Raw genomic sequence first — 13,374 nt, 5'->3', positions numbered from 1 at the left:
ATATTTTTAGTATTGATATATTTTTTATCCAAGACCATTTCTTATTTACTTAAATTTTAAAATCTTAAATTATCTTTTACTTCACTCATTTTTAATTATATTCAGATTTTTTTTTAAATTAAGAATTAGCAATGTTGTTTTAATATTTCTAATACTAATACTCTAACACTAATAGAGGAGACCGGCTGCTTCTGGTGAGACACAAGTCTTCGTTTAGTTCATTTGGAAAGCGATTCGCTCCACACTGGAGGGGTCCAGGTCCACTTTGGCTGGAGCTCCGGCCCGTGTCTTGGCTGTCTTAAACACTACTGCACTGGATACACTTGTTCAATGACAGTTGACATCAAGAAAGAGGTGAAAAAAATGGAATGGAAAATGGAAAAAACGGTGACGAAAACAAAATTTCCACACAAAACTCGAAGTAGAAAAAGGCAAGATAGAAACGGAGACGTTAAACGAATCGCTGCAAAAAAAAAAAAAGAAACCAAAAAGTGAGTGGCAAAACGGTTGGAGTGGAGTGTCACCTTTGGTCAACGACTGAGAAGGCAACAGGTGAACCCGAGCGTCTTCCGAAACAGAAAAATGAGGCTAGTGACTCAGGGAATAAACACCGGTGAATGCAGTTGGCCCAAAAAAGACATGATGTTAAGCGGATTCATGACTCATGAGTGTGCGAACCCAATAATGGAAGAGATCAACAGGTGGCGAGAAAGAGGAGGAAAAACGCGATGACATCACGGCTCCTTCTTAGTGACAAACCTCACTTCCTGTTGACTGCTTTCATGATGATGACGACGCAGCCGTTGCCCCTTCCTCCCCCTCTGCCACAGGCGATGACTCCACCCCTCAGCTGCAGCTGTCAATCAAACTGGACAGCTGATGGAGGACAGTCCAGTCCCCCCAACCCTCTCCCACTCACACACACACAGACACACACACACACACACACACACAAGCTGTTTCTCACATTTAGTCTCACTTATTCATTTGTGTTTCTCATCTCATATCTGAGCCACAGACACACACGTCAAACTTCCCTAAAAAAGCGCACGGCTGGCCTTTATTTTTGTTGGAGGCCCTCCTGGCCCCCTGGGCCCTCCCACCCCTGATATTTATAGCCATCAGGCCGGCTGCTTATCACGACTCTATTTCTGCTCGGGTCAGCGTGTGTGTGTGTGCGAGCGCGACAGTCGGACGCTTCGGACACTTGGAAACTAAAGATCTGGACTTCTGTTCGCCATCGAAGGTGAGAGAGTGTTGTGTCTGTTTGTGTTCGTCATGTTCAGGTGGCGTTGGTGAGTTTCCGATTTGTCTGTGTTTCGTCGACACGCGACTGGAATCGCACATCTTTAGGTTAGCTAGTGGCTCTTTGATCACCCCCCCACCAGACACGCACACCATGTTGAGGCGACCCCACACCAACGTCCCTGAACTTCATTTGTGACTCAATCCTCAAAAGTTTGTTGCGACTTTACAGATGACTTTCCCTGTAGAGGGCGCCACATCAAAGACAGCTCACCTGTTTTGTCGAATGTCCGCCATGTTGTCGTCAAACTGGCCCTCAGGAATGTGTGTTGTTGCCCGCTGGATCTCAACAACCTTCCTCGCTGACTTCTCACGGCGCCTCTCAACTGTCTGCTGGCATGGTGGCCACTGACCGCTGATTTTGGGTGGTCATAATGTTTGTCTTCTTTTCCCCACCAGGAGGTCTCTTCACCCTCCTGCACCCACGCACCCTAAAGACATCACACCTCTGCCCGAGCACCTGAGTCACAGAAGCACATCTTGCGTGTCGCCATGGCGCTGTCGTCCCGCCTGAAGCTCTGGGAGAACAAGGTCGGTCCCCGTGACCTCTCATCTCTTCGAGTCTCGTCGCATACTCAGTGTGTTTGATGTTGTGCAGATCAAAGAGGAGAAGACGCCAGCTCCACCTGTCGTGGCGCCGCCGCCACCACTATCGGCGCTGCCGGGGGGATTCCTCAAGCAGCTGGTTCGAGACTCTGAGAAGGTGACCAAACAGAAGGAGCCAGAAGTGAAGGTGGAGAAGCAGGTCAGTGCACCGAACCTAGCCTAGCGAAGCGTAGCATGCCGGTGGTCAGCTGACTCGTGGTTCTCCATCAGCCGAGCAAGCTGAGTGGCGACCTGGTTCAGCAGTTCCTGGTTCCGGACCAAACACCCCCAATCCTGGAGGCTGAGATGGCCCTGCGAGCCGAGCAGACGCCGAAACAAAGTTTGGACCGGGTCGTCTCCCCGGTTCCCCGGAACAGGTCCAATCCTGGGAGCAGGCCAGACACCAGACAGGAAGTAACGCCAGAGCCACCGAGGCAGAAGGAGGAAGTGAGGCAAGGCGCTTCGAACCCGGGGCTGCTCCTGGAGCAGATGTCTCCAGGGTCTATCTGGTCTACTACAACTCTTCCCTGCAGTAACCCCAGACTGATAGAGGCAGAGAAGGTGCAGATGAAGGAGGAGGACAGTCGAGTGATGGAGCCGGAGAAGCGCCAGGAGCCGGAGGGGCGACAGGCTGAGACCATCATCTCAGAGGACCACAGACCGGAGGTTTGAACATCATCGGGTTGGTCATCCTTCTGTTCTTGGCTGATGATCTTCTCGCCCAGGTGAAGGACGTCTGGTACGAGGCCGGAACTGTTTGGTTGGTCCACAAAGACGGCTTCTCTCTAGGTGAGCTGCAGGTTTGAGTTACGTCTAGCTCTGGATTTGTTTGACCAGAGACTTGTGCTTCTGCTCAGCTATGCAGCTAAAGCCCGATGAAGGAACGCCAGAACTCCCAGACGGCCACGTGAGAGTCCGCTTGCAGTCGAATGGATCGCTACACGACGTGACGCAGCATGAGATCCAGAAGGTCGGTTCTATGGCGGCCCGGTGTAAGAGCTGGTGGTTCTGACGGAATCTCCTCTTCGTTAACAGTGTAACCCCTCAGAGCTGGACCTCTGCGAAGACCTCAGCCAGCTCCAGAGCATCAACGAGTGCGGCGTCCTGCACACGCTGACCAGCCGCGCCAGAGCTGGGCTGCCGCTGACCCGTGCCGGGCCCCACCTGGTGAACCTCTGGCCTCCGATCCAGACACACAGCAAGGTGGCTTCACAAGTGCTAGACCATTCCTCCAAAGCATCCTGACCCCCCATGTCTGTCCTCTCAGACACCCAAGTCACGGCGAGGTGAGTCATTGTGGGACGCCCCGCCTGCACTAGCAGCCCTGGTCAAGCGGGTCTATGTGTCCATGGTGGGGTCCAGGAGAGACCACAGCTTCTGCGCAGTGGGACGCAGCGGTACTGGCAAGACCACCACGTGCCAGGCCTTCACACATGAGCTGCTGAAGCTGGCTGGGACCAGCGGGGGCAGCGTGAGCAGTGAGTCAGGCAGACTAGGGAGGGCACTCGTCCAACAAGGGGCTGAAGCACTCTGGTTCTCCACAGCGGACCGGGTCCTCGCCATGTTCACCGTCCTCCGCTCCTTTGGCTGCGTCAGCTCGCCAACCAGCGATGCCTCTTCTCGATTTGCCATGATCTTCTCTCTGGACTTCAACCACGCTGGTCAAGCAGCCGGTGGCCACCTGCAGGTGAGCGTGGGAGTCACATGGGGGCTGGTTGAACGTTCACGCTTTTTTCTCTTCCAGACGATGATGCTGGACAAGTGGAGAGTCTGCCAGAAGACTCCAGAGGAGAGCAGTTTCCTGGTCTTCCCCCAGATGCTGGCCGGTATCAGCTCCGAGCTCAGGTACTGAGTGCTCCACAGCGACCCGCTTTTGTTCCTCTCCTTCTGAACGTCTTGTTCCTGCACCAGGACGGAGCTCCAGCTGCACCAGCTGCCTGAGTCCAACTCTTTTGGAATCTCTCACCCCACCAAGGTGAGCAGCACCTGAAGGTCCTGCTTCTCCGGAGGACCATGGTCTCATGTTGCTTCTTCAGGTGGAGGAGAAGCAGCGGGCGTCCGTCGGGTTCACTAAGCTGCTGGTCGCCATGGAGACTCTGGGCTTCACTGCTGCCGAGCAGAAGGCCATCTGGCATGTTCTGGCGGGAATCTACCACCTGGGCGTGGCTGGCGCGTGTAAAGGTGAAATCTGCCGGTCGTCACGGAGACCAGTGGTGTGAATCAAAACTCTGATCTCTCTCAGTGGGCCGGAGACAGTTCGTCAACTTCGAGAGCGCTCAGGCGGCAGGTGGCGTTCTGGGCTGCGAGGGCGACGAGCTTCACACCGCTGTCTTCAAGCACCACCTCCGCCAGCTGCTGCAGCGAGCCACCGGGGGCAGTAGAGAGCGTGGGGCAGACGCAGAGGAAGGTCAGAGGTCGTTTCTGGCCATCACTCCTGAGCCTGACTGAGTTTTTGTCGCATCAAACGCTCCTCATGAACCTTCAGCAGGCCCCAGACTGACAGCAGCTCAGTGTGTGGAGGGAACCGCCGCCGGGCTCTACGAGGAACTCTTCGCCGCCATCGTGTCGCTTATCAACAGGTGCACTCTCTTGCTCTATCTCTCTCTCACACACACTGACCTCTGTCTTGTGGATGCAGGTCTCTCAGCAGCCAGCAGTTGGCGCTGGCCTCTGTGATGGTTGTGGACTCACCTGGACTGAGAAACCCGAGACACTCGGCAGGAGAACGAGGAGCCAACTGGTCCGAGTTCTGTCACAACTACCTGCAGGAGAGACTGATGGAGCATCAACACACACACACCTTCACACACATCCTGGACCTGTATGCTCAGGTACACGCATGCACACACACACATGTGTTTGTATTTTTGTATCGCTATCCCTGTGGGGACATTGTGAGGTTTCTCATTTCCAACCCTTTCCCCAGCCTCTCTCCCTAAACCTAACCATCCAAAACACATGGCTAACCTTGACCAGGACTCTGAACCAAACTGAAACCCAGTTATAATGACCCTGTTATTTTGAAGTCTTCATCCTCAACTTGAGGTTTGGACCTGTGGGGACCGGCCCCCACGAGGATAGTGTTTTGTCAGGTATTGGCCGCCACTGGGCAGGATAAACAAGCGCCCCTCCCACACACACACGTTAGTATTTTAATCCAAAATGTCCCCACAAAGTCATATGGTCGGATAGTAGGCTAAACAAGCCCACACGCAGACACATAATGATTCTGTGTGTTGCAGGAGAAGATCCCGGTGGACTTTGAGGGTCCGGATGTGAGTCCGGCTGAAGTGGTCTCAGCCATGGACCAGCCCCCACCGCAGGTTGGCTGCTGCCTCTGCAGGTGTGGGTTCGACTCTTGACTTCTGTGGTTCTGTTTCAGGTCCGGGCAGCAGATGGAGACCCGCGTGGTCTGCTGTGGGTTCTGGATGAGGAGATGCTGACGTCGGTGTCCAGTGAGGCCGCGGTCCTCGAGAGAATCTGCCAGTACCACAGTGAGACCGGTAAGGTCTGGCGAGTCTGGGGGTCACCCAGTTCTGGTTCAGATTTTGACTGTGCTGTCTCTGCAGTCCGACAGTGTGAGCAGCCGCTGCAGTGCGAAATCAACCACCTGATGGGATCGGACCCAGTCCGCTACGACCTGACCGGATGGTTTGGCTTGATCCAGAACAACCAGTCTGCCCTGAATGCCGTCTCTCTGCTCCAGAACTCCAACATGTGAGTCCACCTCTAAGAGTGTCGGTCCTGTATCAGAACCCGCCATATTGGACTAGACCAAGACCAGAATCAGGACTCCACGAGACCCATGCCAGGCTCTGTCTCAGGGGCTCCAGCTGAGGACAAGTCCAGGGTTCAGGCCACGGCAGCTCATTTCTAGCTCCACATGTTCTGAGAGGAACCTGCTGTGGTCTCCATCCTGGCTCATGACTCGCACCCCTGAAATTGAGCCCTACAAACAACTCCTTCAGTCCACCAATGCCAACGTGATTCTTTGTGCGTGTCCCTCCAGCCCAGAGCTGAAGTCCATGTTCAGCTCCAGACTCTCCCTGCCACCTCTCTGCCGAGGTCTGGGGGGTCTCGGAGGAGGCAGCCAGCGGGCCCTGCAGCGGAGTGGGACCATCAGGAAGACTTTCAGCGCCGGGATGGCGGCGGTGCGACGACACTCGCAATGCATCTCTGTGAAGCTCCAGGCGGTGAGTTCAGAAGCCGTGGTGGCAGGAACTCGAGCCCCCGCTCTGACCCACCCCTCTCCTCCAGGACGCCCTGGTGAACCTGATCCGCAGGGCCCGGCCCGTGTTTGTGCAGTGTGTCGCAGCCAAGATGGACGCTGGCAGTTTCAACACCCCGGCGCTACGGGTCCAACTTCACTCCACTCAGATCCTGTCTGCGCTGCAGCTGTACCGCACAGGTCTGTGCCCTGGTGGACCCGACCATGTGGCACCCTCCACTGGTCTCTGACTCCCCTCTTCCACTGCAGGTTTCCCAGATCACATGACCCTCAGCGACTTCAGGTGCCATTTCCAGGCCTTGTCTCCACCTGTCATGAAGAGATATGCCTCCATGTTTGTCAGCCATGATGAGAGGAAGGTCAGTTTCATCTTCTCCTCCTCCTCTTCCCTCCTGATCTTGGTCCGCCTTCTCCTCCTCTGTAGGCAGTGGAGGAGCTCCTGGTAGACTTGGACCTGGACAAGCGCAGCATCATGCTGGGGTGCAGCAGGGTAAGACCTCTTCTCTCCTGCAGTCTTTACTCCTGGTCTGACCAATGGTCTTCCTGCAGGTCTTCTTGAAGAGAGGGGTTCTGGGTTACCTGGAGCAGCAGCGGGACCAGCAGGTGACCGGCTGGCTGCTTCACCTGCAGGCCTGCTGTTTGGGTCACCTGGCCCGGCAAAAGTACCGTCGTCTGAAGGTCTGTCTGATGAGACTTTGCTGTTGGTGTTTGTGACCACATGCTTGCGTGCGTGCAGGTGCAGCAAATGGCTGTCAGGTGTCTGCAGCAGAACATCCGGACACTCCGTCAGGTGTCCCGGTGGAGCTGGTGGAAACTCTTCTGTCGGGTTCGCCCGCTGCTCGACGTCAACATGGACAACCAGAGACTCCGCGCCAAAGAGGTGAGCAGCCTCTCCGCTGTTGGCACACAGTTCAGGTGTCCCACTAGGATCTGAGTTGACTATGTCACTGGTGATGTCCTCAGGATGAAATCTCAGCACTGAGACGTCGGCTGGACAAATCTGAGAAGGAACGGAACGAACTGAGACAGATCGCTGACGAGCGGGAGACCAAGGTACTCACTCATTCATCCACTCACACACACACTCGCTCTCACATTCAGACACACTCTCTCCCACTCACTCACACTTTCACTCACTCGCACACATCTGCAGGTTACAGCAGTAACTTCGGAGCTCAGCGACGAGCGTTTCCGTGGCGACGCGGTGGGTCAGGCTCTGGATGTGGAGCGAGCCGAGCGCCTGCGTCTGAGCCGGGAGAACAAGGAGCTGCAGGTGAAGGGGGTCCTGGTCTCTCTCGCTCACGCTCTCTCACTCAGATCAGCTCATCATGACTGGAGTCCGTCCCTCCTCAGACCCGTTTGGAGCAGAGCAAGGTTGCCATGGAAACGCTGGAGAAGCAGCTGGAGGAGGAGAAGCAGAAAGTTCTGAGCGCCGAGAGTCGGAGAGCCACAGGTGCAGGTACGTCGCCTCGCCGCCAGTCTCCCGCCGCCACGCGGAGAGCCTTGCGGATGACGAGAAGTTGGGGCTTCACGCGTGGTTGGGGTGCCCTTGTGTCAGCGAGGACACATCTGAGTGTTGCCACTCAGGGAAACTGGATCGTGAAACTCGGCCACCAGGGGGCGCTGAGCCTTAGTGTGCTGACTTGATCGGAGCTAACTACGCGTCTGACTCTGCGGTGGGAACTTCGGTGCTGCACCCGTGCTGTGAGTCATCCTGGTCCCTGGCCGTCGTGTCAACAGTCGCCATGGCAACATGCTATCAGCGGGCGATGGAACAATGTGTGTCTTGAATGCGGCCATGAGCGCGGCAATGCTAGCAGCCATCGAGTCACCGTCTTGATGTTGCGATTCGACTTTTTTTGCTTTTTGGTCTCGCTGGAGTCCAGAGCTAGAGCGCCCCTGAGAGTTCAGGCATCGTGCTCGCTCCGAAGCAAGGCGGGCCAGGTTCCCCAAGGGAAGGGAAGCAGCCATGTGACCCTGGATAGTTCTGGGACTCTGTGCTTGTTGTCCGTCACCCACCCGCGGGGGTTTGACTTCTTACCTTTCACCCTCCACCTGTGCAGACGGTGAGCTGGCCATGCAGCTGGAAGTGTGTCAGACGGAGGTGGAGTTCGTGAGACGGCGGCTGAAGCAGACGGAGGAGAAGCTGGAGACAGAGCGGGAAACCAGGAAGCAGCTGGACTCCAAGGTGAGACGACGCAGCGGCAGGAGGCGGAGCCAGGTTGTGACGACCTGTGTGTGCAGGTGGCGGCGCTGCAGTCGCAGCTGGAGCAGTCCAAAAGAAGTGTGAACGAGCTGAAGAGACACTGTCGACGCGTGACCTCTGACCTCCAGGACGCTAGGGTCCTGGCCGATTCGCTGCAGAATCGGATGCACGACGTCGACCGCAAACAGAGACGGTGGGTCCTCGCTGCCGTGTCGCTCTTTTAACATGTCACATCCACTTTGTGACTCGCTGAGATGTGTGGGACTTGACCGCGTCTTGTGTCACCAACTCTCGTTGATAGTCAAACAGTAGTCCTGAGATTCTAGCTGCTCTGTGGCGGCCACTGGTGGACTCGCCCCCACACATGAGTGCAGGAGTCCGAGTGACTCCGAGCGTTGCTCCGCAGGTTCGACAGCGAGTTGACGCAGGCGCTGGAGGAGGCGGAGGGCGAGCGGGAGCAGAAGGAGAAGGCAATGCAGGAGAACGCCGCCCTGGTAGCTGAGATCTACACGCTGCGCCGAAACCTGCAGGTGAGTCAGCTGAGTCTCTTCCTGTAGCTCAGGCTGCAGCTCCACCCTAGGCCAACTGGATGACAGCAGACAGCTTCAGTAGCTCCTAGCTGCATTTCCAGTGTCGCAGTTTCTGTACTTGAGGTGGGCAGAGCTACTGGCTTGAAATCTGAATTTTTCACTGGAGCAGTGACATGGAAACTGTGGCACTGGAACTGCAGCGCTGGGATGCTGCAACTGGATGCCTCTCCAGAGCTTCTGCTGGGAAGGACTGCCACAACCCTGTGGCCTTCTGACTGTGTCTTGCTGTGCCTGCCTCAGGAGAGTCAGTCGGAAGTGACTCGAGTCAACAAGCAGAAGGACGAGTTGTGCGCTCAGATCCGAGACCTCAGTCTTCCTGTCGACCTGGCCGCCGAGTCGCTGCCTGACCTGAAGAAGCAGCTTCGGCAGTCAGAGAGCGAGGCGGCCGAGCGCGCCGAGGAGATCTCCAGACTTGGCGCCAGGATCCAGCAGCAGCAACAGGTGACCACGACTTGGTGCCGCTTCGGTCACTGCTCCATCTGACTTGCTGTCTCGTTGCAGGTCCACATGCGCTTCGAGATGGAAATGGAGCGGATGAAGCAGATCCACCAGAAGGAGCTGGAGGACAAAGAGGAGGAGCTGGAGGACGTGCACAAGTCCTCTCAGAGACGGGTGAGGGCTGCTGAGATGATGTGGTGTGTTGAGGTTCGTTACGAGTGGTCCACTGTGTGCAGCTGAGGCAGCTGGAGATGCAGCTGGAGCAGGAGTACGAGGAGAAGCAGATGGTCATCCATGAGAAGCACGACCTGGAGGGGCTGATCGCGACCCTGTGCGACCAGGTGAGTGGACTCATGGGAACCGGGTGTACAGGTGTAGGTGTACGTGTCTGACACTGCTCTCCGGACCAGGTGGGACACCGAGACTTTGACGTGGAGAAGAAGCTGAGGCGAGACCTGAAGAGAACCCACGCTCTGCTGGCCGACGCTCAGCTGCTGCTCTCCACTGTTGACAGCCCGGGTCAGAACCTCCCAGCCGGCACCAAGGAGCAGATCGAGCGGCTGCACTGTCAGGTCTGTTGCCACGCTGTGACCAGCGCAGACCTCCAAGTCTCTGATGTGAACGTGTGTCCACACAGCTGGAGGAGAGTGAAGCACGGCGCCTGGAGGCGGAGAACGCTCACACCACACTCTCCCAGGCGCTGGAGGAGACGCAGGACGAACTGGAGAACGTCTGCAAGCAGAAGAGTCTGGTGAGTTGTCGGCCCTGCCTCAAGACAGACGGATGGCTGACGGTTCTGACCTCAGGCGGACGAGCAGCTGATGCTCCTGCAGCACGAGAAGATGGACCTGCTGAAGAGGCTGGAGGAGGACCAGGAGGACTTGAACGAGCTGATGAAGAAGCACAAGGCTCTGATTGCACAGGTCAGCACATGACCACTGCGCACCAGGAATCTCTGCCGGTCGTAATGTTTGGCCTTCTCCTCTGTTCCAGTCGTCCAGTGACATCAACCAGATCCGGGAGCTCCAGGGAGAGCTGGAGGAAGTGAAGAAGCAGAGGCACTCTCTTCAGGAGGAGGTAGGACTCTTTGAACCTCGTGTTTGGTCCCTCTGGAGGCTCACCTCTTCCCCCGCAGCTCCAGCAGTGCGTGTCCAGGCTGCAGTTCCTGGAATCCTCCACCGTGGGGCGCAGCATCGTCAGCAAGCAGGAAGCACGCGTATGTGACCTGGAGAACAAACTGGAGTTCCAGAGAGGACAAGTCAAGAGGTTTGAGGTGATAGCTCAGATCCTCCTCCAGAAGTTTGAGGACCAGCGAGGGGGCGCTCTGACGGCTGTGTGTCTCAGGTGCTGGTGCTGCGTCTGCGTGACAGCGTGGTGCGTCTGGGCGAGGAGCTGGAGCAGAGCGCGCAGTCGGAGGCTCGGGAGCGAGAGAATGCTCGCTACTACCAGCAGAGGCTGCAGGACATGCGCCTGGAGATGGAGGAGCTGACGCAGAGGGAGCAGGAGAGCAGCAGGAGGCGCATGGACCTGGTGACTCTCACACAGCCTCAGCCACACGTCTTCATGTGCTTCGCTCCATCTCTGTGCACCTTGTTGTGTCGTTCTGACCCGGGTGTCAAACCCGGTCTGACCTCCTGCTGTCTGGTTCTGGTCTGCAGGAAATGCAGGTGGAGGAGCTGTCTGCCGTCCGACAGACCTTACAAGCCGATCTGGAGACGTCCATCCGTCGCATCGTGGATCTGCAGGCGGCCCTGGAGGAGGTGGAGTCCAGCGACGAGAGCGACGCTGAAAGGTACCAGGGCCGCTTCGCTCTCACCACCAGAGGGTGCTGTGGCTGTCCTAACATGTCCACACTCTTCTTTAATCCAGTGTTCAGACCGCAGTCGAGTCCTTGACTCGGAGGAAAGACCTGTAAGAACCCAAGTGTGTGTGTGTGTGTGGCCTTAGTGGTTTTGAGCTGCACAGGTGAACCTGAACACATCACCAGGTCACGTCCTCAAATTCACCACAGTATGACTTCATAGGCTATGTGGGATTATGTTGAAGTTACTTTAAGATTATCTCCTAGCTCTGTTACACTGTGCTGTTACTCTGAAATGATGAAATATCTTGGCAGTTTAAGATCCAGATTATGAGAATTTGTTAATTCTTTCAAGAGGAATGTTTTGTGTTGAGTTACAATCACACAGCAGTGAGATTATGTTGAACTCAGACTGAGATTATGACAATTATCATAAGATTTGCTGAGATTACGCCTCTGCAGATTACAGCGAGCGAGATTAGCGCAGGATTATGATGCTGCAGTTGTGTGGAGCATCATGTGACCTGATGATGACACTTATTGATCTACAATGGACTAATGACTCGCGGCATCATGTGACATGTCATGTGACCTGATCTCACCTAATTTAGCGGCTGCATGCTAGCTGTGCTAACGGCGCGCATGCCCTGACTCGTCGTGTGCCTGCAGTGACTCCGCCTCCAGTGTCGGCACGGAGGATGTCGGCGAGGGGATCCGCAACTGGCTAGGAGTGCCCAGAGGAGGCTCACGGGCCAGTTCACGGTACAGCAGCAGTACCATTGGTGGCCACGAGGGGCGCCAGTCATCAGCTGACACCATGAGCAACTGTAGCTTCCGGTAATCTGATGTCTGATGTACGTCTGATGTGCGTGGCTGGCTGCTGTACTGACGCCTCGTCCTGCAGCTCTTGTGTGGATCCAGATGACGACAGCTCTGAAAGTGGCACCAAAGGTCCGGCTCGGGCGCCATCCTCATCTGCTCTGTCGGAGCTCCTGGACGGTCTTCGTAAACGCCGTGCCGGCACGGACCGCGGAGATGAAGGAAGCAGCGCCGTCTCGCTTCCCATCTACCAGACCACTGGAGCGTCCGCGATCCGACGCCGAGCGTCGGCACTGTCCCTGGGCCCGGAAGACCTGCAGGAGCCGCGGCCTGGACCCAGCATTCTGAAACCGTCATCACCGCTGCTACCCCGTTCCACCAGTTCTCGCTCTGTCACCGATGGGCCGACGACATCCGCGGCCGCCAGGCTGCCTCGCTTCAGCTCCAGCGATTCAGTGACCTCGCTGCCATCGCTGCCTCGCCTCTCGTCCTTGTCCTCGCCACTCGCTGGCCGCCGTCAGACTCCGTCGCTCTCCATCCCAGAGGAGGACTCGGTGGAAGCCGGCCGCACTACTTTCCAGCGCTCCCCTCTGGCGCCGAGACGGTGCCTGCTGGGCAGCCTGGTGTCAGAGGACGCCGACGAAGGCTCTCTGGGATCCGAGCCCATGGTGTTTCAGAACCGCCGTCTAGCCACAGACCGGACCAGAGACGATGCAGCGTCAGACATCTTCCCCGCCATTCGCAGAGCTCAGTCGACCAGCAGCCTGGCCGGCTCTGTGCGAGGAGGCCGGAGGGCGCTCAGCGTGCACTTCGGAGAGCTGCCGCCTTCCTCGCGCAGCAGGCGGGCTTCGGAAACAGAGTCGTCCAGTTCCAGTGGGTCAGGAGCCAGTTCTGAACTGAGCGGGTCCAGACGGAGCAGCGGCAGGCCTCAGGGCGAGAGGCTGGAGGCGGAAGGAAGCGAGGGAGGAGACGTGACGTCGGTCATGAAGAAGTACCTGAAGAAGGAGCTGGACTGAGTCAGGTGGGTGTTCCTCAGGGCTCTGGGCCGTTCACTATGCTGGGTGCAGGAACCCTGGCTAGCCGGGACCGTCACAGCTTATATCATGTCAAGACAGACTATGATGTCTCCTCTTCACACCCTGATTTCCTCCCTCATTAAGAGAGTCAGGTGTGAGTGGTTGTGAAGTCTCCTCTCACCCTGTGACACAGAATGAATGAATGATGGGAGTGAAATATAAACCTGAAGCCTCACCCTCACGCGCCTCTCCGACTCCTCTCTCTTTCAGCCTCTGGGGGTCGCTATTGTCTCCCTCAGAAACCACCTGACCCAGCCAGAGCAGAAGAGGAGTGACATCAGAACGCAACACTCGCCTGTATTTTCTGAATAAAAGCACTCTTTGTA

The 13,374-nt window shown here is 56.6% G+C and overlaps 1 protein-coding gene across 4 annotated transcripts; it reads left to right on the top strand.

The window, feature by feature from the left end:
* The first annotated feature begins 1,171 nt into the window (after positions 1 to 1,171).
* Positions 1,172 to 13,366, top strand: LOC128763581 (unconventional myosin-XVIIIb-like). Of its 4 annotated transcripts, XM_053872533.1 has the most exons (45): positions 1,172 to 1,246; positions 1,705 to 1,836; positions 1,904 to 2,050; positions 2,122 to 2,342; positions 2,424 to 2,556; positions 2,616 to 2,679; positions 2,748 to 2,860; positions 2,926 to 3,093; positions 3,158 to 3,368; positions 3,435 to 3,577; positions 3,635 to 3,735; positions 3,802 to 3,865; positions 3,927 to 4,071; positions 4,133 to 4,297; positions 4,376 to 4,469; positions 4,529 to 4,721; positions 5,133 to 5,213; positions 5,273 to 5,393; positions 5,460 to 5,607; positions 5,900 to 6,083; positions 6,148 to 6,298; positions 6,368 to 6,477; positions 6,543 to 6,608; positions 6,668 to 6,796; positions 6,855 to 6,998; positions 7,082 to 7,171; positions 7,272 to 7,391; positions 7,472 to 7,577; positions 8,182 to 8,306; positions 8,363 to 8,517; positions 8,731 to 8,854; positions 9,155 to 9,355; positions 9,416 to 9,526; positions 9,589 to 9,693; positions 9,763 to 9,924; positions 9,990 to 10,103; positions 10,159 to 10,275; positions 10,346 to 10,429; positions 10,488 to 10,625; positions 10,697 to 10,882; positions 11,011 to 11,144; positions 11,222 to 11,263; positions 11,823 to 11,990; positions 12,058 to 12,993; positions 13,259 to 13,366. In XM_053872533.1, exons 2-44 carry the CDS (start codon positions 1,798 to 1,800, stop codon positions 12,986 to 12,988), a joined length of 6,348 nt encoding a protein of 2,115 aa, XP_053728508.1. In that variant the 5' UTR covers positions 1,172 to 1,246; positions 1,705 to 1,797; the 3' UTR covers positions 12,989 to 12,993; positions 13,259 to 13,366. The 4 variants fall into 4 exon arrangements, with proteins under 4 accessions (XP_053728508.1, XP_053728506.1, XP_053728507.1 ...); XM_053872531.1 differs by having other exon boundaries at positions 2,122 to 2,556; XM_053872532.1 differs by lacking the exon at positions 11,222 to 11,263 and having other exon boundaries at positions 2,122 to 2,556.
* Positions 13,367 to 13,374: the final 8 nt, after the last annotated feature.

Source organism: Synchiropus splendidus, chromosome 8, assembly GCF_027744825.2.
Source record: "Synchiropus splendidus isolate RoL2022-P1 chromosome 8, RoL_Sspl_1.0, whole genome shotgun sequence".
NCBI lineage: Eukaryota > Metazoa > Chordata > Actinopteri > Syngnathiformes > Callionymidae > Synchiropus > Synchiropus splendidus.
Note: the sequence above shows the minus strand (reverse complement) of the source record. Positions and strands in the feature narration are given on the sequence as shown.